Raw genomic sequence first — 20,408 nt, 5'->3', positions numbered from 1 at the left:
ATATCGGATTTATTGCTGCGGCGATTTCGCGGGAGATCTGTGCGTATACACAAGAAAAGCTCACGTTATAACGCAGTAATAGCATCGAATCTTATGACCATTTTCTCGTTGCACCGCATATCTCGGTCGTAAGAATAATAAAGTTAATGTTAATGCGATGTCTATTGGTATCGTATTTTATACTCCGGATATCACCGTTCACTAATGGAACATTAGACAGAAACCGTCAGTAGTTTGACATTATACTCTTAATGGAATCATTATATATTCCTGTTACATATTCCATATAATGAGCAAGTGATTATTCAATGTAACTGTCTTCAACGTTTCGACACTTTAAAAGTGTTTGTAAAACAAGCACTAAATTTCGGAAAACTCGATTTCGAGCAATCTACCCGATCAAGCTGATCCTCTGAAAACTACTAAAATGGATGGAGCATGTTTCGAAGTTCTACGGCACCATTGTTCGCTTACATGACGAAGGACGGTTAGTCCAACGGATTAGTGGTCGTTTCCAAATTTACTTCAACTCCCTGATACGCCGGCTCTGTCCATTACTGTTAGAGTAGCTACTTAACTTTTAATATGTAAATTTCATCGCCGAGAACTTTAAGAGCATTATATTCTTCTCTTCATAAAGGCTGAGGGATATTTTGCGAGAGATATATATTTTGAATAACTCGAGTTTATTAAAACGCTTTACAAGATACACCGGAGAAAATATTTTACGAGGATTCTGCATTTTCACAAGCAGCGAAATACGCTCTCTCGAGAAAATCGTACGGTGATTAAAACAGTGGTGACTTTGACGACTAATTGCGCGAGTAGGTAATATAATATCCCGTGTTAGTTTGAGGGTTAACTTCGCGCTACCAGTCCATTCGTAAACGATGACGCCATTCCTAGGCAATCACTTAAGAGCAATGCCGCCTCTCACCTTTCAAGGATATATCTTCCGCTTGTCAAACTTTAAGTTTCTCGCGAAAGTGTCACGTAGAAGGGTCGTTGCGAAACTTCACGCTAGGGAATAGTATGAGCAACAGGGATGTCACTCGACAGTCTTCATCGATTTGGATGAGCTTAGGAAACAGCAACAATAAACTTTCCTCAGCCATTTCCAAGTTACGAAATTGCCGTAATTGATCCAGTTCCATTTGTGCCATTAACGTTGTTTCCGAGTGGCTCATTGAATTTATTTCGATTATCGAAAAGCGAACTGAATTCACTGGTAAATTGGCATTATAGGCTCTCTCGCGATAGAACGAACGAAGAAAGCGCGCTATAAGTTTCTCGAATCGTTTTTTTATATTTTTATATCCGTAATTAATTCAATATCCATTTAACTCGCTCGAAGTACTTTCACGCTGGTTTCCAATTAATCGATTTCTACGTAGTCTTAATCACCGTAGATGTTCCGTAACAGAAATTTTGATTGTGTTTGCGACAGTGGTATGGTTAAGTCCTTGCCGATCAAGGAGGAATTGAATTTGCACCACGGTGATGCTTCGAGCTGTTAGTTGCACGCTCAAACAAACCTCTAAGAACTTTATCGCCGTGAGTGCGGGGAACTACCCAAGATCTTGTTCCATTATCGATAGGACTACGTTAAGAACAATGTTTAATCAAATCGTAACGTTTGTGCGAGATCTTTCTTTCATTTCTGATTAACTTCAAAAACTTTGTGCATATATTTCATATATAAATTTATTGTCAAACTTTGTATTCAAACAGTACACTCTTTCATATTTTCTACGAAGCAGAATTAACTGCTTTAATTGTTTAAAATTAAACTTACTGCTTAATTCACGGCATACGTCTACGGCATGTCTACGGAGATAAAATACGCGTCACTCGTTGCAAACAGCGGCGAAGGAATTTTCTCAAGTTCTTCCCGCGAGAAGATGCACTCGCTATCTCATTCATATTTTATGTGTAAAGTAACGCGTCTTTCCCATTGCGCGTTTATTCATCCGTACTGACGGATATCATCCGTCGTTCTTCAATGCGCGGCAAATGGTCAGGAGCAGGAAATAGAAAGCAGGAGAGAAAGAGAGACGGAGAGAAAGTCGCAGACGATCCCAAGGGCGTTTTTCGACGGCCGAAGACGCATGCGAATGACTTTAGGGATGTGGTACAAGTGTAAACCAACCGCGGACGTAGAAATTGCTCAAATATTCAGTGAAAATGGCGCGACGGTGCACCGACCCTTATCCTTTTGGGACAAAGAGAGATTTATCGTGTCTTCATCGCGTCTAACTCGATACAAACGCGCGTCAAGACGTAAGTAAAATCTCGCTTAAAATCTGCATGATAATTTTCGTTTTATAATGGCTGAAAACTGTGAACTAGAAGATAGATCTATTAAATCTAAAGTAGATAGGGCTAAAGAGATTACTGTGCGAGTGTGACATACCAAAAGGTATACCAAGATATTATATATTTTTCCATTTTTCCCGGTCTTTGCCTTTTAGATTTGCAACACGCTATGCAGCATAGATTGCATTTAGTCCAAATTGTCGGAAACGAAAACAAACGGGATTGCTAACCGTGACAGATGTTGCGATTACGTAACACACATACTCTTTGGTTGACTCCTTTGCAATGAGCATTTCGTGTCACGTTCTCATGGTACTTTAACAGTATTCTGTAGATTCGCATCTTATTCCACGTGCGGAACGTAAGGTGGAAAATCCCGGATTCTGGTAGGCGGTACCGCGGACGTGCACGATTAAAAATTCATAGAAAATCTTCGAGTCGGTACGATTTTACGGAATCTTGGATTTACTTGAACTTCCGGAAAAGTTCAATTGCATTAGTCCGATTGTATCGCTATGAAAATCGGTTTCGTGCGCCAAAACTTCCTTGATCGCTCAGAGACCATTTCGATGCACAAATAAATTATTTAAAAAAATATATCCGTTATTTTTTTACGAGTCAAAATACCTTGAACTTCTGCAGGTATCATAATATTGCAAAATTGAATAGTTTCCTGGAATCTCTTACAAATACCACAAAATTACCATGACATTGTCTGGGCACTCAAGTGAATTATAACGCCCCATTAAAAGGGTTAAAGTAGAATTGCGTGTAACTTTTTTCTCGCGGTTTGCGGCTCGAGTTTACAATTATTAATGCGAGTGAAAGGAAACGTTAACCGTGACGAATCCCCCTTTGTTCCTAAAAAGCTCGCCACTTCTAACGGCCAAAGCCACTTTCGTCCATTCGGGAAAATACCAACGACGTGCTTCCCAGACGTTCGTCGAGAGCCGCAGCGTATTTTCGCGGCGCAGAGGAATAGGGGAAGGGGGCACGCAACTGCAACTGAAACGGAGCACTTCCGTCGACGTGCGGAATTTACATCGCTCGCATATTCGTAGGCGAGTTAACGCGACTCGTCGTTGTCGTTGTCGTCGTCGTCGTCATCGTCGTTGTCGGTGGTTCTCGCTTTCGCCAGTAAAACAAGACGAGTACGATGCGTTTTAACGGCGGTGGCGATAACGTAGAACGGAGTAGAACCGTGCGCCAAACTATAGTAGAACGCATTTCGATAGCGAATTTTTTTCAGGAAAAAAACGAGAAATGCGAAACTTTGATTGCTCCGTGACTAAATGCAAAATACATTGATATTTGTTGATGCAATATTATAAACGTCAACGAAAAAACTTCGCTATAGAAAAAGGTTTTTAATTAAAACAAGGAAAATTAATTAAAAGAAACCTCCACTTTCGCTAAGAAAAATGTATAAAATTGTAGATATATTTTTAGAAAAAGGTTATATTAAATTTTTGCGCGAACTTTTTCATAAAATTTCATTTAACTACGACTTTTTGGATTACTTATTTTGCGACTAAAAAGGAAGATCACGGCTGCGGCCAGCGCTGTTCGGACGAGTTTTTGCTGAGTTGTATTCGTGGCATTCTTGAAGAAAATATGCAAACGGCCGTCACGACGTCTCCTTTATTTTCGAGATATTTGCAATTCAAAGTTTGCAATTAACTTTCGCATCGACTTATAACCAAATATGAACTATATACATTCTTATCATTGTCAAATATCTTCTTAAACAACAGTGATAACGATTACTTGAAGTGACCTGGAGATACATATACCTATATATAATTTTGTAACGCTTCGAATCCAATAATATCTCTAAACTATTTTGTAGCATCACCAACAAACAATATAACGTCGTAACTCACGTTCCGCGTCCAATATCGACGCGACATCAACGAGATGGAGGAATTTCGAGACGAAAATTCTTGCTCGCGCCAATACACGATTCTCTGCTTAGCGAGCTGACTTCGATTCTCCAAGTATCGATTGCAATTGACCGGACAGATTCGTGCTCCATTCGAGCGATTCGGCCTGCTTCTGACACGTTAGCTATTTACGTTCGCAAACTCTCTTGTTTCACCTCGTCCCTCGTCCACGCCACACTTGAGCCTCCTCTACTTCAACCCTCCATCGTCTTAGGCCCTTCTCGTTTCCCTTGAGGGTAACAGTTTTTGAAATACTGCGAAATTTCACGGAAGGACTTCATGAATCCTTATTGCCGAATCTACTGCGAGGCACAAAAAAGCCAAATCGCGAAATGGGAGCTCCAAAATGAAACGAACAGTGCGTTAAGAAAATCAATTTACAATCTTCGCATTCTCTTCAGTGTGAACTAGATCTTGATTTTTGTCAACGTTGTATTCCCAAAATGAATATTTTTTCTGTATGGACGCGTATGGTGGTGCAAACATTTTATTTTGCAGATTTAACGACACGCACGTGCATTTCGTTGCGTTCCCAATTCAATGGGCCACGGACTTTCCACCGTTTTTCATTCGCAACGTGTACGCGTGCGAAAAGCCAGAGTTGAAATTCCTGTTATTGACAGGTCGAATTTTTAATATCGTGCTCTCATACTTCGTGAATTCCAAACTGCAAAAATAATTGCATTAGCTCAATTTTCTACACGCACTCAGTCTTTCTAATAGATTTTTGGATATAACGCCGAAATAGTTTTAGCGAAAGAAATATTGTCAAAACAATTCATTTTAAGCCATTTGAGAGCGGACACTTCTCTAAAACTATTAGCAAAGGTATGCAACGCAATATCAAATTTAAATAAAGGCTATAGATTTTTATTGCGAAAGGCCAAAATTTGTAATGCCTGATATTTTTTATAACATATATTTCTCATTCCGCGGAATTGTTCCGCATCTCTCCACATGATCTAATCCGTAGTTTATCTTATTCTCGTTTCCTTGTTTCTCGCGATTCCGTACTCTGCTCTCTTTCTTTCTCTCTTTCATCTTTTTCTTACACCATCACTTCTTACGAGCGGTGACACCACGAGAGTAGCGAGACCGGCGGAAGCCATTTCCGTGGCACAGCCATAATTTACGTAACTGCATAATTCTTCTTGTTTCCACTTATGCAATAGGAACAACGGCTGCGCCGTGCTCGTAAAGATAAAAAATTGTCACCAAGCTCCCGAGATTGCTGGGCGTCCGCGGTAGTATTTCACTTTTACGGAGTCTCTCTTCACACGGCTAACCGGTGATTCTCCCGCGTCCCATCTTCTTCACCTTTCCCCTTTACCTTTCATTCTCCATTCGCGTCTCCGCCTTGTGTCCCCTTTCACGATATCGGACCGGCTTTAACGCGACGCCGATTAAGATCTAAAGAGCCCTCTCGGCGTGTTTCCATTTCCTCCGAAGGAGATCTCGGCGAGCACCCTCAGAGAGACGTTCTCCTTCAACATGATCCACGCGCATACACCGAGCTTAAATCAGACAACCACTTCTGCCGGGTGTTTGCCCTCGCAGCATCAGCAGTGAAATCATGTAACATGGTAATCGCGTTGCACGGCATGTATCTATTGTGCTGGGGGAAACGGCAATGCCGAGCTACCTTCGGGGACGATTCGCACAATAATCGTACGCGCCGCGCATTTCACGGGCCGGGTCCCAGTAGACAATCGGCGTAATAAAGGATTCCGATCGAGCCGGTAAACTGCGTTCCGATAATGACTCCGCCGATCGCAGTTATCTTATTTTTGAAATTGCAGCTCCCGGCAGCTCCGCCGCGTAGAATGGGGCTGGCCGTTCCGATGCTTGTAGAACGGAGAAAGGAGGAAGTTTAATAGGAACTCGCGGAATGAGCGTTGGGACCGCAGCCAAATAGCGAGGTCTCGATTATATCGACGGCGAGCATAAACAGGAAAAAAGTTCCGTACCATCTTATTATCTTCAGCAACTAGATAGATGACAAAATTATTTTTCCAATTAGTTCAAAAAAATCGACGAAAGTTTTTATCGTATTTTATCTCAACGTAAATAGCGTTTGATAGTTTAATATTTCAAACTGAATCACAATTTTCTCTTGCGTCAGAGTTTAAACATCAACGACGCATGCCTCGTGATTAATCAATCGATCTTTAGAACTTGGACGGATCGTTGAAACATACACATCTGCGACAGTTTATTTATACACGAAAGTTCACGCGGTGTCAGCCCGTCGTCGCAAACGATCCAGATTGGGTTCGTTCCGGGACATCGATAACCGGCATTAAACCTTATATCGATTCGAGTGTGTTGAAACATCTGGTCAAGCAAACGTTCAAAACTTCCATGCACTGGATGTAGACGGTCTCTGTCAAGGGGCGAACTCGACACCGATACGATTCGGTGCCCAGGATGGTCGAGGGCCCCTCTCCAACTCAGCAACATTCGACGCAATCAATTCGGTTGGTTGGCCGGCTTAACTGTTCCGATATTCCGTCATCTGGGACAGTGTCGAGTCGACGTGTCTGTTTGGAACAATCAAACTGGCGCGATTTAATCTACTGAATTTGTCGATGAAACTGCCGTCGTCGTGTTCGACGGTGTAAATGATGTTTCCTTCGCATACCGAACCGTCTCACCGTTTGAGCCTCGAAATCACATAAACCATTTATATCATCGACGAAAATCGAATGTCCTCCTCTTCAAATCATTCTTTTCTCGTGTCCCTGCTCATAACTAGCGTGGGATGCCCATGTTATTTCCAGTGACAATTTTTTGACTACAAGCCATTATTATAAATAAATGATGCAGAAAAATTTCTTCTACGTCTTCTTACGTCTTAGCAGCATATATTAAATTACATCCGACAGATATTCGCGAAGCATTCGCGAATATTTAGGTCTTTTTGAATATTCAGGTACTTGAGAATTCGTCGACCTCTTTCCCAGTTTCTTCCGCAGTGCTCTTTCCGCTTCTTGACGATGAAAAAGGGATCGACCTAGCTGCACGCTGGCTAACTGTGCCTCCGTTGAACCGAAAGTCGGGACATTATAAATCTTCACGTACCGTGAACCAGCCGACACGCTACTAAAACCGTGAGAAGTGATGCGCATTATCTGCAAGACTACGACAGATTTTGCCGGTCCTCCTATTGCCTCTCTTTCTCTTCCTCCCGCACGACCCATTTACGTCGCGTCTGTCTTATCTATCGTATCGACACGATTTCGAGTAAATAAGCTGACGTTCTGCGCGCCAGTAGAAAAGGAATCGGGCGTTTCCCGCTTCGAGTCACGGATTACAGAAAGCACGGAGAATCCACTCGACCGTAAAAAAGCTCGCGATCAAGATGGATGGATGAAGTAGAATGTTTCCCAGAGAGTTTCCATTTGGAAATCTAGCGGAATAATTCAAATGTAACTTTTTATGACGCGAAGAACAGTCATTTCGCAACAATATAAAGCGCACGAACGGTACGGCATATTTATAGGAAACTTTCCTTATATCCTAGAGAAGAAAATATGTATAAAGAGCATTCCTCAGAACGATCATAATTTTAATCATTTTTCTTTATACATATGATTAACGCACAATTTACTCAAGTTGATCTGATATATATCTAATATATATCTTCCATTCGTTTTAGTCATTTAATCGACAATTTTTTATATTTGCTTAAAAAATATCACGGAAAAAAAAATTAGCTATTATAGCAAATTTAGTCGTAAAATATAAACAACTAACATTTTTTGCAACAAGAGCTATAATTTAGTAATAATTGCAAAAAGATTTTGCTACTATTGCTAAACTATGGCTCTCGGTGCAAAAAATTTTAGTTATCCATATTTTACGACTAGATTCGCTATAGTTGCTAACCCTTTTTTTCCGTGTATATAAAACACAATAAATACTAATTTTAGTATGTCCGTTTTTATACGTAATGTTCGTTGAATAAATTTCGACACATGTATCTTTTGCCCTCGCGTAACAATCCAGAAAGAATATACTCCTTTTCCGCCCCGTTGCCGCCCATATTGCAAGACCCGTCTCGCGGTAGGAGCTTTATATATGATCCCTCGCTTTTCTTTTATGCCTCGGACCGGTATCCGCATCATTTCTCACCTACACCTGAGCAATAAACAGGTTTTCAAGCACTCGCTGAAAATTCCCGGCGATACTTCAGAACTGGAGTCTAAAAAAGAAAGCCGTCGAATCTCCTTACTTCAACGCCATAAAAGAACATAGGCACTCTTCCTTTTAAAGAACGTCCCTCCGATCTCTTTGATGTATACATTAAACTTTTTCAATATTACTTTCAAATCGCTACTTAACTCTTGCGTTATGGACAGAAGCCCTTATTATATAACACGCTCTTATTACTAGTTACCGTCGCTCCTTCTCTCTTTTGTGCACATTTATCCTTTGTGCAATGTCTTAATTGTCTTAAAATGAAATTTCTTTTCTATATATAATAACTGTACCCTTAATACTCGATTCAAAGATATTTTCATATCACAAATAAACCTGTGCTCGTTCCTTCTTTTTCTTGTTCGTGTATACGTGTAAAATATATTAAGAAACATATCGTACTATAATATGGAAGTCTTGCTCGTCTAGTGAGCAATGAAGCAGCCGTGTGTATGGAAAACCGCTGAGAAAAGTAACAGGATCCGATACCTAGACCGTTTCATCCCGCTCTCTTCCAGTCCATTCCCCTCGACCAGGACTGGGGATCGTTCTAGTGGGAAAACTTTCGTAAAAGGAAAACGCGGCTACCACGACTCACGTTGTGCAATAGTATGAGGAAATACGTAAGCAAGTGTCGAGCCGTTAAGGAAAAGAAAGTAGAAGGGCTGTGCCTTTATACGAGAAAAGGGAGACGTTGAAAATATACGCAAGTATCTTCGGACATTTAATAGAGCGTTGCGATTTACAAAATCCTTTTCTGTAATTATTATCCGGAATGATCTCTCCGAGGAAACACTCGTCTCGCTACGGAAAAGCGTCAGATTCAACGTCGCGTAAAATGGATTTCCTTGAATAAGTACAGCGAGCCAGCAGAGACAATATTTCATTTGCAGCAGTTTATTTAATTATTTTCTGGCATATTCGATTAATATCCTCGCGTATCTCTACGACCTTTTCGAATAGCGCATTCTCGCGCGTATTCCTTCACACGTTTTTACTTTCAACAGCGATGCCCTCGAAAGAATGATTATTTACGACTGCGTGCGGTGAAGAAAAGCGTTTCAAATATGCGTCAAAAGGATGTAGAGAAATGAAACTTTAAAACTAAATAAGATGTTAAACATGAAACCGTGCGCTTTTATTGATTAGAGCATTTTCACGGCTTGCATTTTATGATGAAGAAATGCCGAAAATTGAAAACTACGCAAATGCTCAATCAAGCAAAAAACGAGGCCAATATCGCTGACGTGTTGAATTGCATCTCACTTTACGCGCTCATAGTATGGAAAATTAACTGGCGAAGCATGAAAAATCCGACGACGAGTCTGATCAAATCGAAACGAGTCCGTTATAAAGCCCTTCCCGACCCCGTTGCATATGATTGCATAGTCGTATTTTATTTATACGTAAATGGTCTGTCGCAAAAACGATTTAAAATATGTCATAATTTCCGAAAAAAAATTTATTTCTTCTTTATTGGCTGGGAATTGGAAATCGTGTATAAAACAAAGATCTCTCGTTGTAAAATGACGGTAAAAAAAAGCCAATAAAAACTGAGGTTATTGGAAACTGGGAGAGATATCGAATTGAAAGCGAAATTAAATAATCCGCTTCAACTTTTTTTAAATTACATTAATTTCCTATTTCTTCAGCCCAATGTTTTTTTCTATTTAAATTTCACATAATCGGATAAACTTAATACCGCGACTTCTTCGTAATATCTCAGAGAGTGATCAGCATTCACGATGCTTTTTAGTTTTCGGGTTGTATCGTATCAAAAGTGAAGCGATTTAATCAGCCATCCACAACAGCGATATCGAAAGAAAATAGAGGATAAGTATCGCGCTTCCATGATACGCCACGTACACGGGCGGAAGATAGCTTCGCTCGGTGGGCTACGTATCGCGGAGGTATCTCTTTCCCTGTTACAATATATCCCGAAGCTACGTTTTCCAACCTTCTACGTGACCCTTTGTATCGACGCGACGTGTGTGGATCCTGACGTGCACTTACACGCGCCCACGTTCGAGAGCGATCCGTCGAATCCGATTCGCATCTCGCGTGCATGCGCACGCCAAAAGTGGCCGATATCTACGGATCGTTGCTACACCGGCGCTAAAAGCACACTCAGTCACACTCCGATGCTCTCGCTTAATTGCTTCGGCAAAGCCCTTACCTACCGAAAGCGCGGACTAAAATCACGCCGCAGGAAAGGAGCAAGCCCATAGGAGGATCACACGGGCCTGCGTCAAAAGTAGGACGCGCGCAACTCTTTTTTGTGTGTCACTCACTCTCGACGCCCCGAATGCTCTTGAGCGCTTTTTTTAATAATGTGCGGAATAATGTTAAATAATACACGACGTCTCCTTATGTTACGCACTTAAGTGTTACATTGAGTGGATACATGAGATTCCACTTCGATGTACGTTGCTGTTAAGATGCAACTTTACTTCTTCGATGATTAATCACTTTGCGGAGTCCCGATGGAATCGAATGGGATTGTAATAAACAAGATAAAAACTTCAGCAAAAAAAGGAAGAAAGAAAAGAAGAAAAAAGAGAAAGAGAGAAACAGAAAAATAGAGAGAAAGAGGAAAAAAAGTGAGCAAACTGCAGATGGATGATTTATTATGCCGCACTATCCCAGACTTTCGAGGACAATAGGTTAATATTTCGCGAAAAAAGAATAAGAATCGAGAGAAATGGGTTATACGTGTGAGGAATAGTCGATATTTCTTTCGCGAGATCATTTCTCAGAGGCTTCGACATAAGGGCATTAATCGCCCTGTCGAGGTACTTGTCTCGCATCGTGCCCCCACCACCCCCCCCCGTGTCCCCGCGCCGGACGGGCATTAACTACTTACCACGGTCGACTTCGCGACGTTATCAATATTGCAGCTTCCCATTCCCTTAATTTCATAAAGTTCGCGCGCTTTAGCGTGTACGCGGGCTATATCGGGGGCTCTTTAAAACTGCATTATCGTTTCCTCTCGGTCCGCTCCGATCTTAATTCCCGGGATCCGCGGACTATCTCGTAGGCGCCGCTGAACTTTCAAACACCGGCCCTTTATTAACTTTCTCGCTTTTTACCCCCTTGTCCCTTATCCCCGACCGCGCGCGCGTTCGGTTCTTAACCATCGACAAACTTTAGTGAGCTGTTACCAAAATCGATTTTCACTCTCGCGCTCGGGATATACAGATAAGACTTAATCCGTTTTAACGTAGCAATAACGTGAACGTTGGTACTCTCAATGTAGCTGCAATGCTGTATTGAAATATTATCGGAAGTCTTGGAAATGACGTTATTAGTTTTCTTCAAATCAAGAATAAGATGATTTATTGTAAACTTGAGAAATATATAGATAACAAGAATATTATATTATTTAGTTTCACCCGCATTTTCACAAAACTACATTCATTATTGCACAATAACATCACAACAGTGCAGCTCGCGATTATTCCGTGAAACGGAAACTATATGAAACTTGCGGCCAATATGGCGGCCCGTACATGTCGACTTATGCAGAACGTCGCGGATCAAATTTTCGCGAATTGAATTCGAAGAAAAGCTGCGACAGCTCTCGTGGCAGTTTCTGAATTAATTCGTCGCAACCGAACGCCAGAAGAGCGACACGGATGTCCAGCGAAGTAGCAATATGGCAGTACAGCTGGCCGATAAGTTTCCGTTATGGGTTGACCGGCCGCCCTTTTGAGGCCAGCTGCGTGCTTGTTCTAGGAGTTGGCGTCTAAATAGTCGCCAGGATGCCGACAGTTTCGCAAACTGAAGTTTGACGATAACGGCGGTCGTGGGCGACGGCAAAGCGCGGATGTCGCAGAGGGTAAGTTTCACCCTCTGAGAAAGAACACGGGATGACCAGCCGTACGTCCCGTCCCGCCGTCGTCGTCGCCAACTTGAATCAATCAAAGTGTCTCGCATTCTCGCCGCATATATCCGCGAGGCGAAGGAAGGTCCGCGTGTTTTCCATTCCACTTGCTCTCGGCACCGATTCGCCGGGTCACTCATCGGAAAAACTTTCGGCATTCCGAATCGTGCAATTTCCTATGCAACCAAAGCGAAACGTCATTCACTGATCCTCTGTCTCCGCGAAACGAGCGAGGAGACCAAATCTTGTCCGGGATTTAGCCAGTTCGTTTCGATCGAGCGGAAAATGCATTTCCGGAAAGCGACTTTAGAATTGCAAGGGATTGAAACCAGTATAATTTCGGAGAATACAATTTTGAATGCCGCCACGTATTCGCGAAGGGAACCTTGTAAAATTGACAACGCGTCTCAATAATATCGATAAACAAAATGTTTGATAAATAAGTCAACATTATTTTACAGAAGTTTTATATAATTCATTGTATATGTTTTATTTATTATTAGGAAAATTATTGTAGATAACACAAATCGAATAATAGCTATTGTGGAATTTTTTCTTGTTAGAATTATAGCATCCAAAAGTTTAAAAAAAATTCATTATTATAAAAAATTTATACATAGGCAAAAGTATCAAAAACTGCCTATTTTCTATTATTTAAAGAAATTCGGCGGTTGGAATTTTTATCTTAAAAGTTTCAATAAAAGAGATTTATTTGAAATCCTTTATTACAAAAATCTTATATTTTATATGAGAGAAACTAAATAAAATTTTATGTTATACAGTCATTCTAACAGTATGCAACAATAAAAAGTATTAATATAATAATTTTAATAAAAATTCTGTAAAAAGCTTTATTGAGAATAAAAAATTTTAAAATTATTCCGCTGAATGATTAAAATTTCAAATTTAATTTTATTTACCGTAATTTTGATGAAGTGCATTATTTATTTATATAAAAATTTCCTTTGTAAAGGAATATTTATTTAAACTGGAAAATATCTCTTTCCGTCTCTATCTAGTATTATTAAAAGAGCGAAAAATGTCTCTATTATACGCGTGATGCGTGATGTTTATAACACCAGTTCGTAAAATAAAATTCCAATAAAATTGGGATGGTAATAATCGATGATATTCCATACAAAATATTCTATCACCATTTCTATTGAATACTATAAATACATTGAGGAAATCGATTTTGATTTGTCAAGAATGATGAATACCAAAACTGTACAATTGCGGTGAATTAGCTTCGTCTCGGAGTCAAAAATCGCGACTAGGAAAAAGATTAGACGCATCAGGGGTGAAAAGAGAATAAATAAAGGGGTCCCCGACCCCTTCCTCGGTTTTCGCTCCGAAAAATACCTGAGGGAGCAATGAATGGAAGAACGTATCTATGATACGAGTGGATACCTTTCAAAAGGACTCATGGGAGAATGAAGCTTATTCGTCATCCTGTCGGCCGATAGGTCGTACCACCATTGCGCCACCTTAACACACCCCGGAGATCCTCGAGGGTGGATTCTTCCAATAACCAAAAAAATATATATATCGTCTATCCTCCGAAAGATATAAATTCACTATGAATGTGCTGGTAGTGAGTTCATAGATTAGAGTAATAATGTATCCCATAAAAGAAACCCCTACTAATCTTCATCAATCAAATATTCATGTACAAATGTATTTTGCCAATGATTACTCGCTATTTCATCTCACGACGTCTTATAAATCGCTTGTAAATATATTCGTCCGCGAGAATAAAAAGACACTCTTTACTACAAAATCAATACAATAAAATTTATAAAATAATGCATCTCCTTGATCAAAGTACCTATAAGTAGAAACAGAACTCTAAATAATCAATCGCGATTGTTTCTTCTTTCATTAATCCGCTATTTTTATTAAAATTTACCGTTTCCAGGCAAAGGGAAGGTAACTGTAGCGAAAAGTCGGAACAGGTCGCGAATACGCGGAATGCCGCTTCAGAAAGTAAATTGCTTGAATAATGGAAAAGAATCGCTTGAGCCAGGCTTACGCATCTCTCTGATCTCTTTCTCCCCTTTTCATCAAGGCTGCTAGCCAACAAAACCAACAAAACACTATCCTATCGCATGTCACTCGCACGTGGCCAATCTCAATTGCACTCTTCTCTTTCCACGATTTTATGCAACATGATTTTTCTCGAGTTCCCTCTGACTTTATTGTAGTCTTATTAAAAATGCATTTTATAGTTTTTTCGAAAAATAAGTTCGTTATAAGAATATCTGAAGAAGTACATCTTAATATTTAAAAAAAAGTAAAGGTTTATCATGCAAAAATTTGATTAATAAATTTTTTATATTTAAATCTACATGTTTCCCAACATTAATTCTCCATTTAACGCGCCACTCAATCTGTTACAAGATTTACACACACGTGAGAGTTTTCTCTATTTATCCGTCACCTCGAGAATCCTCTCGTGCAGCTTCCCTTGTGCCTGAAGCATCCACAATGAAAACGAGACGGAAGTCACGCTAAGAATCCGTCACGACTTGAGAGAAAAAAAAAGCAGAGGCACAACTATGGCAAAGCCGTGGGGAATAAGAAAGCTGAGAAGGAATCCTAAGACGTTCAGTTTATCACGTTGCCAGTTTAACAAAGCATTCTCGTTTAACGGAGATAACGTTCACCGCGCAGGAAAGAAATCGGAATTCGTGCGACAACTTGGCTCCTAACAAGGATGACTCTTCCGTGCCAAAGAATTCAGAGGGTTTCAATTTTCATCGCTAGTTTTACGAGACTGTAGATATTATTGTTAACAATACGCATATGCATTTAACAAACATGATTTTTTAATCATGTTTTATCTCTTATCAAGCGTTTTAATAGGTGCTTTCCATTTACATCAAAACTCAGATAATTCTCACTTGTGACGTCGTTCTATCCTTTTTGGCAATTAATGAATAATAAAGACAGAATGACGTCACAAGTGAGAATTATCTGAGTTTTGATGTAAATGGAAAGCATCTAATATATTTCATGTATAATAATTTTACTATAATTATGCGTTTTCTAATTTTAACATAAAATCGCCCCAGATACTGTAAGATCTTAATTTTTTTTTTTCTATAATAAAGATAGTAAAAATTTTATTTCACCGAAGCTGTTTTGTCAGCTTTATCAAATAGTTGTATAAAATATCACGTTATGTTCTGCGAGTAATACGAGTTGCAAGATATGCATAAATCTTAGATACGATTGTTATCTCTTAAGCATATTGATCGGCGAATGCAGCCATAAGAAATCCGACTTTTCGATTTATTTTATGGGCCACTGCCCCTCGCATTGGCATTCTTCTCGAGAAGGTTGCAGCTCCAGAAAGAATTCGTTCTGAAGCTCAATCCGACTCGCGCAATAAGTGTCACTGACCTAACGTGCACGTACTATAAACCAGTCCTTCTGTTCCACTACTAACACGAAATTTAATTCAAAAAGCAACTCGACAGATACTTAACAAACTCTCAGTTCGTTCTACTTTAATTTTAAGGAAACAGCAACAATAAACAAGATTCGAAGTACTCTCTTTCTCTCTCTTCCGAATGGCTCGTCCAAATAATTTATCAGGATCATAATCATTGCAAAAAAAATAAGAGAGCCATTTATAAGAGGAGTTATGTAATAATATGTACATTATTACCCTCGAACGAATCCCGGTGAATCTCTGCGAGTCCATGTAATCCGGATTAGTCGGTTTATCGCAAGAATATTCGAGAGTTGCATCGGAATGTTTTTCGACGCGAAGTCCGAGATTCTCCAAAGTATTTTAATCCGCGGTGCCTCGATGCCATTATCGTGAGAGCGGGCATCCGCGAGTATCGAAACTATTTAACGTTGCACTGTGAAACTTTGCAGAGTGTCGTGCTGGAGATGAATCGACTTGGGATGATGGTGGACCTCTCTCATGTCTCGGTGCCCACGATGCTGGCCGCCATGACGACGTCGAGGGCACCGGTGATTTTCAGTCACAGCAGCGCTCACGCTCTTTGCAATTCCTCGCGAAATGTGCCTGACCACGCGTTGCGACTTTTGGTAAGCTCGTCGACGACGAAGCAGTGAAAGATAACGAGCACGTGTTACGCATTAATTCAAAGCATATATTACGCGATGACCTAGCTCCGAATAAATTGCCTCGTAATTATACACTGTTAAATATTAAAGGATGAAATGTAAACCAAATACCTTGAATTATATAACATTTTATTACTTTTAATTGCCATGTGTGTGTCAAAATTTATCATTTTAACATAAAACAGTATTATTTTAACTCCTTTAGTATATATAGTTAAATTAACATTGTTTTAGTCAAATTAACGAGGAACAATGGCGATCTACAGAAATGGTTAAAAATGACTTAAATTGAGTATAATTTAGCACTACGAATTTAACAGTGTATAAGCACTCAATTTTCAAATAGATAAATAATTTCTTTTATATTTTATCTAATCCATTACGCTAATTGTAAGAGGAATATGAATACTTTATTTACAGGCGCAGACCGGTGGTATAGTTATGGTATCCTTCTACCCCCATTTTATCAGCTGTGGCGAAAAATCGACGCTCGAAGATGTGGCAGGTGAGCTGTGATAACTATTGTTTCATTTTGATTATTAATAGCTATGTGATCGCGAAACCTGTACCGATAAAAAGGGATGTTACACCATCGGTTTGTTTGCCCCTCGCAATGTATTAAATAAAATTTCATGAAATCCAATCAGCTGTAAATGTTTGTGTGGATTTAAAAGCTCGATATTTCTCTACCAAAATATGTGATTATTTTTTAAACAACACGTATGCACACGTAATACAATTCAATATTTGATAAAATCAGCTATTTTCCGCATTATATTTCCATATTTTTCCAGAATATGTAAGAAACAAATATAAAATTAATTAAAATGGCAAATGTTTTTCGCAAATGTCTTTTTCAATAATATAGCATTGCTCCGACGTGCTTTCATTTTTTGTATCTTTAAGCACGATAATCGTTATTCTTCTCTGTTCCAAGATAACTAATTGAGAGGGAAACAAAAATCGTGTGCAATTAGTCCATTCTTTTTTCGACTGACGTACCTTCCGCAACTGAGCGGCTTTTAACGTCGCCGTTGACGTTGCAAAGAGAATATTCGAAGCGTTTCTCTGCTGAAGCGAGCAAATGAGTTTTCACGTTAGGTGCCAATTCCCACGGGTTGCTATCATATTTGCATTATTATAGAGCGGTTCAAAGTTCCGAAGACATTAACATTTCATACCGCGCCGGTAATATAAACAGCTATATGTATATTCTTGATACAATTAGATATATACGAATCATGGGAATAGGATTTAATCTAGAATGTAGTTTGGAAAAACACTATGTGAGATTAAATTGAAATAAAAAATATTTCTCGCTTGAAATGCGAACTAATTATTAATTATTAAATATTAATTGAAGAAAGAAAAATGATTAATTTAGACAGCCTGGAAAAAATAAAATTTTGTTGCAAGGTGATATAACTTTTCCAATAGTATAAGTACGGTATAGTGTGCTGCATTTTATAAAGTTAACTGTATACCCTTCCGCAGCGAACGAGATCGATCGCGAAACCGAAGCCATCATGTATAGAGCGAAACCGTAATCTAAAGTTCACACTTTTTGCGGCCAAACCGCGGTTCAAAGTGCATCCTGCGAAGACCGAGTGTTTCTACAGGCAAACGTGATAAAAAAGCGAAACGTTCGTGACATGGGAGCAATCAATTCCATTTGCGGTATTGTCAAACTATGTAAATTTTTGTAGACACAAAAATGAATTCTGATCTATAAAGCGAATCGTTATCGTTCGCTCTCGTCTCTGTAGAAGCGGTAGAATAATTAAAAGTTATCTGTAATTCATAATCCCCATGTAGATAATAAACGCGAGATAATAAATTCTTTAATTTTGTCCATTTTTCGTCCGCTAATCTCCGGGATCTCGCGTGTAAAAACAGTCTCGACTCGGAACCGCAGAAAATTTGTAGTTTTCCTAGAATCGTGATAATCTCCGTGTTGCCATTACCCAGTGTTTCCACGTGCTTTCTACAAAAATAAGCGGATACAGTAATGTTGCCTTGCGGCATAGAATTTTGGCTCGATACGATTGTAAATTTTACGGTATCGCGCGCGACAATGGAAAATCAGTCATTGCAGCACGTGCATCTCGGATAATGCGTCGCGACCGTGTAACAAAAGAAAGAACAAGTAATAATTGCTGGTCCAGATGGCCGCGCATCGGACGTGGCGTAATCGGACGTAGCCGGGTGCCTGAATAATCGCTTCCTTCCGCAGGCAGCATCTCTAATTGTTTTACATCGATGGTTACCGAGCCGCGGAGAAAATTATGTCCGCCGGGGGAGAGCGGGAAGAAAATTTTTTGAAACGGGAATTGTAAAACGGGAAATGCGTTAAATAGCGGGCGCGCAATGATAATTTCAGTATTATAACGCGTTTCTCTCTCTCCTCTCTCTCTCTCTCTCTCTCTCTCTCTCTCTCTCTCTCTTTCTCTCTCTCTCTCTTTGCCCGTGGCCATTGGCGCCAGTATTACGCCGATGATTGATTCGAGCGCGCTTTCGCCACACATTCGCCCTTTTCCCTCGCGCTATCCCACTGCGCTTTCCAACAAAGCTGATCCCATGGTGACCACCGCGTCACGCGCGCAACAATCGCCCCGAGTTAATAATAACAGCGCGAGTCGCGCTATCGCAGCTCGCAATTCCCCGCATTACGTTTGCCGAATAACTCCTTCTTTGTTTACCGCGTGAACGCAATTTTCTCCATTTGAGCTCTGTCGATGAAACCGCGACCGAAAAGCATATCCGTCTTCGCCGACGTACACGTATGTCACAGATGTTGCGGAAATTATTTTCGATCCGCGTGCTGTTTAAACCCTTTGCACTCCGGCGTTCAACATCGCATTCGCAATCGAGCCTCTAAATTACATTCAACAGGCTTCACACACATACGCGTCGTATTCTCTTTTGATCCATTGGCAAAACAATCATAAATTTTAAATTACAATAGGATTGATTTTCTTCGTGCTAGAATATACGCTGCGGGTTCGTCACACAACACAACTCACTGGAATACGTTCCGTTATATATAGCGACTCGTCGTTTACGCAACGCTGTTTCTTCATTCCCACTTTGTAGGACTTTGTATATTCTGCGCGTGTTTCGCGTACGGAGCATTAAAATGCACTACATCCCGAGAGACATTTGCACGTTATTCTACCCAAACAAACGTCAACCGCGCTGTTTACGTCGTACATGCAAATCGAAAGATCTCGCAGCAACGTGCTAATGGCACAACCGTCACGACTCACGAGATGCAATGCAAATGCAACCTCCTCCGTTTATGGCAACATGCAGCAGTCATGCGACAAAGTCACTCGCGTCCCTTAACGGAAACACTTTACTCTCTACGCAAATAGTTTTCATCTTTTGTTTTTTCATTTCCTTTCGCAATCAATACTGCGCTGCGATACGAATAATTATCTACCTTCGATATAAATACAGAAAGAATTTTTCTCAAATTACCTACGTGTAAAATCTCGTTAAAAGCAGAATTTCCGATCAGCGAGGCCGTCCGCTCATCTCCTTACTCACCATAACGTGATTTTCTATAGCCGCGCTTGGCAACGACGTGCCCCGTTGAATCGTGATCAATTTTGAAAGACCGCACCGAGCCGGCCGACATATAATTTACGATATAATGGAGATAACGCGGGAGCAACACGGCGCAAATATGAAAATCGAAATTTGTGACGTTTCTGATATGTTGTTCCGCATCGCGCGGCAACTCGAGCCCGAACAAAATTGCGGTGCAATGAGGCGCGCCATTATTCTACAGTCTGATCGGCTATGAATTATGTCATTTATAGCCGATCGATTATGCATGTCGTGTCTGCGTGATTGACGTGCCGTTATCCATTATGTGCCCTAAGCTTTGTAAATGCATTAACATTCATTAGACAGGCACTTTTCTTGTTGATTTTTGGACGTCAATAATACGTCGCGAA

The 20,408-nt window shown here is 40.2% G+C and overlaps 1 protein-coding gene and 1 long non-coding RNA gene across 3 annotated transcripts in view; one reads left to right on the top strand and one right to left on the bottom strand.

Moving 5' to 3' along the window:
• Positions 1-9,540, bottom strand: part of LOC139817545 (uncharacterized) — a 205,402-nt gene extending 195,862 nt beyond the window's left edge. Inside the window, exon 1 of the long non-coding RNA XR_011733259.1 lies at positions 9,058-9,540. This is a non-coding gene — a long non-coding RNA (uncharacterized lncRNA). The remainder of the gene's footprint in view (positions 1-9,057) is intronic.
• LOC139817543 (dipeptidase 1) overlaps positions 1-20,408 on the top strand; it is a 76,830-nt gene that overhangs the window by 37,259 nt on the left and 19,163 nt on the right. For both annotated transcript variants that reach the window (XM_071785741.1, XM_071785742.1), the window contains exons 7-8: positions 16,231-16,407; positions 16,867-16,951. In XM_071785741.1, the coding sequence (XP_071641842.1) occupies positions 16,231-16,407; positions 16,867-16,951 (262 nt within the window). The remainder of the gene's footprint in view (positions 1-16,230; positions 16,408-16,866; positions 16,952-20,408) is intronic.

The sequence above is a fragment of the Temnothorax longispinosus genome, chromosome 8, assembly GCF_030848805.1.
Source record: "Temnothorax longispinosus isolate EJ_2023e chromosome 8, Tlon_JGU_v1, whole genome shotgun sequence".
NCBI classification, from domain to species: domain Eukaryota; kingdom Metazoa; phylum Arthropoda; class Insecta; order Hymenoptera; family Formicidae; genus Temnothorax; species Temnothorax longispinosus.
The sequence above is the reverse complement of the archived record's forward strand: the minus strand, read 5'-3'. Positions and strand labels throughout refer to the sequence as shown.